This window comes from Numenius arquata, chromosome 4 (assembly GCF_964106895.1).
Source record: "Numenius arquata chromosome 4, bNumArq3.hap1.1, whole genome shotgun sequence".
Classification (NCBI taxonomy): Eukaryota; Metazoa; Chordata; class Aves; order Charadriiformes; family Scolopacidae; genus Numenius; species Numenius arquata.
This window is the reverse complement of record NC_133579.1, coordinates 56832375-56840816: the sequence shown is the minus strand read 5'-3', so window position 1 is coordinate 56840816 and position 8442 is coordinate 56832375. Positions and strand designations below refer to the sequence as shown.

Sequence of the window (8442 nt, the reverse complement as noted above, 5' to 3'; positions counted from 1 at the left end):
CCGTTCTCAGTTACTATGGTAATTAGTGCTACAGGACAGCCTAAAAATAAATAGGATCATTTAGTGAAGGATATTCAGGGGAAATCAGGTAGTACATCCTGGGCATTTGAAACAGCCCCAGTGTGTTTTGTCCAAACATGAATTTGTTGAAAACATATACAGATGCTGAATTCTGTAGCAGAAATCCTCCCAAATATTAAATATGTTACTTCTTCCTCACTAGCAGTTTAAAGCGACTCTAGCACACATTTCCTTCCATATCTGTGGGCAGATGATTCTTGCAATTAGTTCCCCTATTGAGAGCAGTACCCCCCGCCTCACCCCCATCTCCTTTTCAGCCTAAGGGCACCCGAAATGAATGGATCTTTCTTCATCATAAATCATATATACTCAGTAATACTGTCAAAGAATTCTTAATGCGTTTGGGGAGTTTACGTAATGAACCTTCCTTGAGAAAGGTGAAGTATCGTCAATGCACTGCCTTGCTGAAAGACTGTTATTAACCTTGCTGTACAGCAAGTAGAGCATGCCTAAATACGTGCATAAGTCTGTGCAAAGGTTTTGAGGCTTTCTTTCAGTGATCAGCTAACTACGTCAGCATGCCCCGAAGCCAGTCTTCAAAAATGTGATATGATGTTTAATCTTCTGTGAATTGTATTAGATTCCACAGGCATCATTAAAGTATATTTTTGGGGCTTCCAAGTCAATATAATTTTGGGCCCTAATGAGTTAAGAGGTATGTGTGAAGATAGTTCTGAGTTCTCCAGTGGAGCAGCACACCTTCAAGGCTGTGGTTTCCATTGCTTAGTATCACTGGGGCTGTCCCTATATAGAAAAAATGTTACGTCAATAAGCAAGGATTTGCCATTGCTCTGTTCTTTGACTTGTGCTCTCTGGTCATGGACGTTCAGTGTCTTTGCACTGGGTTCCAAAAGCAGCTGTGTTTTCTGACCTGGCCAGGTGGGGACCACTTTATAGTTAGAGTTTGTGCAGAACTTTCTCTGCAGCAAACCTGTGCTTTCTTCTTCCTCTCGCTGTCTGTAGCTGTGCTGTACTAGCTGCAGCACCCTTCATCTGTTCACCTCCTGCAGCACCTCCCTACGTTATGCTGGAAGCTACAAATTGCAAGAGAGCAACAAATGGCCCTTCCCCCTTCTTCTTGGGGAGTAGGAAGCTGATATCTTGGCATTCCCGGCCTCTTGCTCACCCAAAAAAAAAGAGAGCTTGGGGCACTGCTGTGGCCTCCAACAAGGTATGGCTGAACAGATAGTGTGACTGACAAACAGCTGAAATACCTGCCTGTTTTGTTCTCCAGACCTTTATTGCTCTTGAGTCACGTAGTTGTTTCTCAAATCTTAAAACCTCTTGACTCATGCAGAGGGCAGCCCAAATCTTCAACAAGAACCTTTGCGCTATGCTCGGCCACCCGGCTGTACCTTGATCTTCTGCTGCAGGGGTCATCAGCTTTGCAGGTTCCTCCCTGGGGCTCTTTTACTGCTTGCAAATCTCTCATCTCGCTGGCCAGCGGCAGCCCTGTGGATGTTGGGCAGACCCACAGCAAGGGGGAAGAGGGTGCCAGGGAGGCAGAGAGGTCTCCCGATGCGTCTCTGCAAGGCCTGTCTCTTCTTTCTTCCTTTGCTCCTGCTGCACCTTTCTGACACTTGAGTTTTGGAGCTTGTGGGTTTTCATACCCAGTTAGTTTTCATTTGTGTTACTAGTTAGGTGTCAGCCCTGAAGAGCTTCCAGTTGCTGTCAGGTTTGTGCCAGGCAGAGTCACTACTCGCAGTTGCAGTTGCCTCTGTGTGTATGGTTTCACTGTCCTAGTCTCCAGCACTCCCTTCCACATGTGTGCCCTTATCCATCCGTACATATACACTGTCTACAGATACCCCTGACAGTCTTTTCTTTTTCCCCCCTGTTTTCCTGTTAGCAGACCCCTTGCCTGCCTTGGGTGTCACCCTGACACCAGGTGACGAGAGCAAATTATGACAAAACAATGCTTTTGGCCGATGCTGACATCAGTCGTGCCCTCACGTGCAGCCTGGCTGCCTTTTGGTCTTCGTGCTCAAAGTGCCAAGAAGAGTCCAGTCTCATAATCTTTGAGTGAGGTGTTCACCTGTGATAGTTCAGTACCTCCAACTGGTATTGGGGGTACATTGAGCACAAACTAGAGACAGACCCCTGTCTGAAGGAGGTGGAAGAGTAGAGAGAGCTCCCATTGGCTTTTTCCTTCCTAACTACGTCCTGCAAAATGAATCAAATAGGTATTATGCAGTTTAATTCTGACTGTAGGTGGTGGCTTGACTTTCTTTTATCCCCAAACGGAGCTGTGGCAGAGTGCAGGAGGGTTGTGAGGCTTTCAGTACGGTTGGGAATAAAGTTGTGTTGCACTCATGAAGCGAGATAACCAACCTTTGAACAGGGCAGTGTCAGCAAAGGCCAAGGGGTTAGATGGCTGTGGCTACTCTTTAACTTGTCTTTAGACATATTCTGAGGGAGTCATAGTAACCTCTCTGCTGATGGGATTTGCCACTGATCTGTCAAAATACACCTCTGATCATTATTTGAGACACTTTGGGAAAGTAAGAAATATCATAATTCAGTATATATACATGCATAATGCAGCCTTGTTACTTGGAATAATGTTTATAGTTGTTCTTTTGGTGGGGAAAAAAAAAAGGAAAGGATAAAGGTAACTTCAAGACACACAGTTGACCATTTCTTTGTTCAGCACCAAGTCAAAATGAGGATGTCACCGTATTTACAGCTTCTGCGAATATATCTGCACATATCTGAACAATGTATGTCATGTAGGTGGTAAGCTTTTAATTTGGCTCCACTCTTTTCCTTTTCCTTCCTTTAGATTGCACTAATGCTTTAAAACTTTGACCTCATGAAGAAATGCTTCACAGCATTACTTAGTGTTCAAACCAGCCAAGATCTTCTTGTTGGGATGGATTTTCTTCTTTTTCCTTAAGGTGCTGTTTGCCTGGAGGTGACTTTTGTTTTATTCTTCAGTTCTGAATACCTCATGGTCTCCTAGCACTGATCCGCTGTAAGGATGTCACTGGGACAGGGATGATGGGCTTGATTGTGCCTGAGTATATGACTCCTGGACAAGGATATGAGGTCAGAAAAACGATCCTGATCCCAATCACATTCACATCAATAGAAAATGGTTTACCTTTAGCACTCTAAGTGGAGAGAGATGTTTGTAGGTGACAGCTAAATGAGGTCAGAGAACTTCACCAGTCAGTTCATTGACTTCCAAAATGTGAAGGGCAGAGCTTCTATGCAGAGATACTGATTTGCACCTGCACAAGGAGTACTTCCACTCTGTTTTTAAACATAAGCCTTACCATCTGAATTTGCAGGCATCGGGGCTCTTTCTCATAATAATACTGTAGTATGTTATACCTGAGGTTTTTTTGGTTTGTTTTTTTTGGTTTGTTTTGATAGGTTTGCAGCTACAGCAGTCCAGAGTTGTGTCTTGGAATGTCTGAGCTCAAGTTTGGCTTGGGCAGTGTGTAACTGCAAAGATTTTGTATGGATACTTCTGTGCAAAATAAAGAACTGCTGGCTTGCTTGTTGCTGAAAACTGGATCTAATGGCTTCAGTGATCCCTTCCCGAGTTCCTATAACTAATTTCTAATCTGGCCTTTGTCTCTTAATGTTTTTCAGCTGGGAATTGCCCCACTTTTCTCTCTCGGCTGCCTGCTAGTCTTTTAATGACCCTTTCTGACAGTTCCTTTGTGCCTGCCTGTATCCTAGGGATGTGGAGATGGTAACGGGGAGGAGAGGATAAAGACAATAAAACCTCTACTCGTTTTCCTCGTCTTTCCCTCAGCGTGGCCTGCATGCGGGTAGTGAATGCAGAGCCCCCTGTGTGGCGGTGCTAGGCTCCCTCTCCACACAGAGTATTTGTTAATGCCATGCGTAACCCTGGTGTAGAACAGCCACCACACGGACCCGTGCTGGCTTCATGCTGGCTTCATGTCTCTCCCAGCGATGGCCTCTGTGCCACGTTCAGGCAAAGTATACCCCAAAGTGCCGTTCTGGTGGCTGGCACGTGCCGGTTCCCCCGCGGCCGTTGCCCGTGTTACACAAGCTCCTGCCTTCATATCTGCCCTGGCTCCCTCCTGAGTCAGGGTTGTCACTGTGTGTTTGTTGAAGTGTCTGGTGAGCAAAAATTTGCTGCTGTTACGAAATCAGAGCAGGGCCAGTCCTGCCAATGTCAGTGGTATCTCAGTCGTTAGCATCTGAAGAGATCATGTGTATTTTTTTTCCTCTATTCAAATACCAGCAACTGCCAGAAGCAGGATATGGGACAGTGTGGTCCAGAGGGCTGTCCCGCATTGTAAACCCCATGTCCACACCTGCCTTCTCTTCGGGAACTATGTTATTTCTGATTTCCTGACGTCACCCATCGATTGGCATGTTGCAACCTTGCTGCGATGATCGGGAGGGAAGAGCAAGAAATCCTGGCCTGTTATCAGGAACAGTGTGGTGAGCAGGGCGAGGGAAATGATCATCCCTCTGTACTTGGCACTGGTGAGGCCACACCTCGAATTACTGTGTAGTAATGTCTCACGACAAGAAAGGCATTGAGGTGCAGGAGTGTGTCCAAAGAAGGGCAACAAAGCTGGTGAAGGCTCTAGAGAACAAGACTTACGAGGAGCGGCTGAGGGAACTGGGGTTATTTAGTCTGGAGAAAAGGAGGCTCAGGGGAGACCTTATCGTTCTCTACAACTTCTACAACTACTTCTACAGCCTGTCTCTACAAGGAGGTTGTAGCGAGGTGGGTGTTAGTCTCTTCTCCCAAGTAACAAGCGATAGGACAAGAGGAAATGGCCTCAAGTAGCACTGGGGAGGCTTAGATTGGATATTAGGAAAAATTTCTTCACCAAAAGGGTTGTCAAGCATTGGAACAGGCTGCTCAGGGAAGTGTTTGAATCACCGTCTCTTGAGGTATTTAAAAGGCTTGTAGATGTGGTGCTTGGGGACATGGTTTAGTGGTGGTTTTGGCAGTGTTAGGTTGATGGATGGACTCAATGATCTTAAAGGTCCCTTCCAACCTAATGATTCTATGATTCTATGAAACAATTGTATGGAAAGGAAAAAGTCCTCCCAACAGCTGTGGTCCTCTGGCATTAATTATCTTTTGGGGATAACGTTGCAATAAGAGGATATCAAAAGGTCATCATGCAAATATTTTGAGTTTTCTTTATTGTATTCTTTGGATGAAAGTTCAAACTGATACTTCTTAAATACACCAGGGAAGGCAATGCAAAGAGTTGTAAAAATGTCACCCCTTCCATATTTATGATGTGTTGGAGTGACCCAAATCAAACGAAGCTAAACAACTTGCTGTGGAAGTAAACACAGCTGCCTTTTTTTTTCATAGCTATAAGAAATAAGTGGGGAAATGCAAAGAATCCCTTTATAATGAATAGTTTAGAAGAAGGTTAGTAACAATTTGCCTTTAATTCAGTGCAGGAACCGATTGTTCTCCGTGGTTTTCGGTGGTCCTGGGTCTCAACAGAGCCTTTTGTCTCGGGTGAAGTTTTCATCAGTGAGAAGGCATATGTTTCAGAGGGCCACGTTCAACAAGCTGCTCATGTCACCAGGCAAACAGTTAATCGGGCTGAAAACCGTGCCATTCCTTGTCATTGTGCGCAAATGTGGGTGTCTCAGTCTAGTTACTTGGGTGCTCATTCATGCACAGGCATAAGTTCAGGAGCCTGTGGTAAAGCATCCGTTTAAACATAGTTTTTTCTTTCCCCCACTTTTCACACAGACTTAGCAGTTCAGCCAAATAGCTAAAAATCCTCAGGGGTTTAAAGGATTAAATGAGAACGATTGTTAAGGTGCAGGAAGGGCTGAAAAGTCTTGAGAATATGACAGGAGGTAGATGCTGAAGGAACTGCTTAGTGAACTACAGCCTACCCTGTTAGGGGTATAAATACAACTGTGAGTGGTGGACTGTTGGGTTGGTAGAGATTTAAAAAAAAAAAAAAAAAAAGAAAAGGGAGATCTAGTGACAGCTGACCTGAAGGCTTTTCAATGGGCAGTTTAGTGAAGCCAATGGGAAGATGCTTTCTTGTTAAGGGTCGCAAATTTTTTTCTCCTGCCAGAGTAGAAGGTCAGTGCTAGTTTTCATTCCCCCTTAGCTGGGCTCTTTTGTTCCCACTGGTCCCTGTAAGTAACCTGTTCTTTCGCATTTTTCTGTTTTGTCTCAGGTACTGAAAGGTTCAGGCCGGAGATTTTCCTGTGCTGTCCCTAGCCGCTGCCCGGCACGGCCCTGAGCAGAAGTGAAGTGTCGGGAAGGTGGGTGCTGCCCTGAGGAGAAGTAACTGGAAGGCGGGCGCTGCCCCTTGCCTGTGGGGCGCCGGGGTGAGGCTCCTTGTGACGGCCACCGTGCCTCCCTGCGCCGGCCGCCATGGAGACCCTGTCCCAGGACTCTCTGCTGGAGTGCCAGATTTGCTTCAACTACTACAGCCCCCGCCGGCGGCCCAAGCTCCTGGACTGCAAGCACACTTGCTGCTCGGTGTGCCTGCAGCAGATGAGGACCAGCCAGAAGGACCTGCGGTGCCCGTGGTGCCGTGGGATCACCAAGCTGCCACCAGGGTACTCTGTGTCACAGCTGCCCGATGACCCTGAGGTGATTGCCGTCATTGCCATCCCCCACACCTCGGAGCACACCCCAGTCTTCATCAAACTCCCCAGCAATGGGTGCTACATGCTGCCCTTGCCCCTCTCCAAGGAGAGGGCGCTACTGCCGGGAGACATTGGCTGCCGCCTCCTGCCTGGCAGCCAGCAGAAGTCCCTGGCGGTGGTGACGATCCCGGCGGAGCAGCAGCCGCTGCAGGGCGGCCTCCCCGCCGAGGGAGGAGCGGAGGAGCCAGACCGGAGAGGCGTTGTGAAAAGCTCCACCTGGTCAGGGGTTTGCACTGTGATCCTGGTGGCCTGTGTCCTGGTCTTTCTCCTGGGCATCGTCCTCCACAACATGTCGTGCATTTCCAAGCGCTTCACGGTGATCTCCTGCGGCTGAGGCGGGGAGGGGGGGTGTGCTCCCCCAGGGGTTGGGTTGGGTCGGTGGTGGTGGTGGTGGTGGGGTCAAGGGAGACAATTCACCGCAGCTTTGCCCAATGACTGCAGAACGCTGTGTTCCGGGGCAGCGGTGCACCGGCCCGGCCACGGCTCCCGGTGCGGCGGCGTCAGGCCTCCTGGCAGCGTGCGCAGAAAATCACGTCCCGTGTCTGGCGGCAGCGGCACCGAGGAGGACTGCATGCGTCACCATAATCATTTATCAAAGGGACTGCAACTTCCAGTGATTTTTTTTAGTCGTGTTAAAAGATTAAAGACATCTATGTAGCTGGTTATACTGTAAAGTATATGGTATGAGCTCTTCTCTAAACACAGTAGATTAAAATCAAAACTGCTCCATGTAGAATTAAAGGAGAATTGGCATGCGACTCTGTGCAAGGTGTTCAACACCGGTCCACACATACATTATTTTGTAATGGGGGAGGGAGACAGACTTGTAAAACCAAGAAATCATTTAGCTGCTAAGGCGTTTTATATGTTTTAAACTGCACATTAATTAAACCAAGTTAGGAAGTCGTACAGTAGTTTTTGAAAGGAAGCGTTTTACAAGCAATCATTTTGTTCCATGGTGTGTGTTTTTTGCCTCTCTGTTTTTCCCCATTTTTTTTTCAGCTACAGGGAAGTGGCACTTCCAGGACATTTTATTTGAAGGAGCTTCCAAGCAGGGAAGCAAAATGGGCTTGGAAGAATACCCGAAAATGCAGCTAAAACACTTCTGCCTAACTGGCTTCACGCAAAGGATGGCTTTGAACAGTAAACACTGGACATGCTGTTTTACCTCTGATCTGGCAGCAGGGCTTCCTGATGGCCCGGTCTTCATAGCCATTAGTGAAGAAATGGGTCACGAGAAGTCCTAGGACTCCTTCCTGCAAGGACGTGATAGAAAATTTTTTCTAGAGGTTGGGTTTTCTTAATTGTTTTTAAAGAATTTAGGCCTGTTTTTCCCCCTTCTTTCATAGGAGATGCAACTGCGCACCCATGGATGGTGTAACACTAGAGTTGTTCTAAGGAAGCCTCACCATCGCAACTGAGACCAAGGACCCTTATGTGCAGTCGTCTAGTAAGAGGCAGTGACATAGCTGGGAGGAGAACCCAGGCCAACTTAACCCTCTACTGGGTGGGCTACTACTCCTAAACCACTGTGGCTATCCTGGTGTCAAAATGTCTGGCTGAGCATGACAGAGCCTTTTCCCACATTTCAGTCTTATGAATGTTGGTGTTCATAAGGCCAGATTTGAAAAAAACGGAAGTGTCTCCCCCCACCTGCGAGTGTCATGAAACCCCTGTCATTTGCAGTCCACTTCTTGGAAAGAGCCAAATTCTACAACCTTCACT

The 8442-nt window shown here is 47.1% G+C and overlaps 1 protein-coding gene across 1 annotated transcript; it reads left to right on the top strand.

Moving 5' to 3' along the window:
* The first annotated feature begins 6439 nt into the window (after positions 1-6439).
* RNF152 (ring finger protein 152) lies at positions 6440-7051 on the top strand. Its single transcript, XM_074146867.1, has one exon. It carries the CDS (start codon positions 6440-6442, stop codon positions 7049-7051), a length of 612 nt encoding a protein of 203 aa, XP_074002968.1.
* The last annotated feature ends 1391 nt before the right edge of the window (positions 7052-8442 follow it).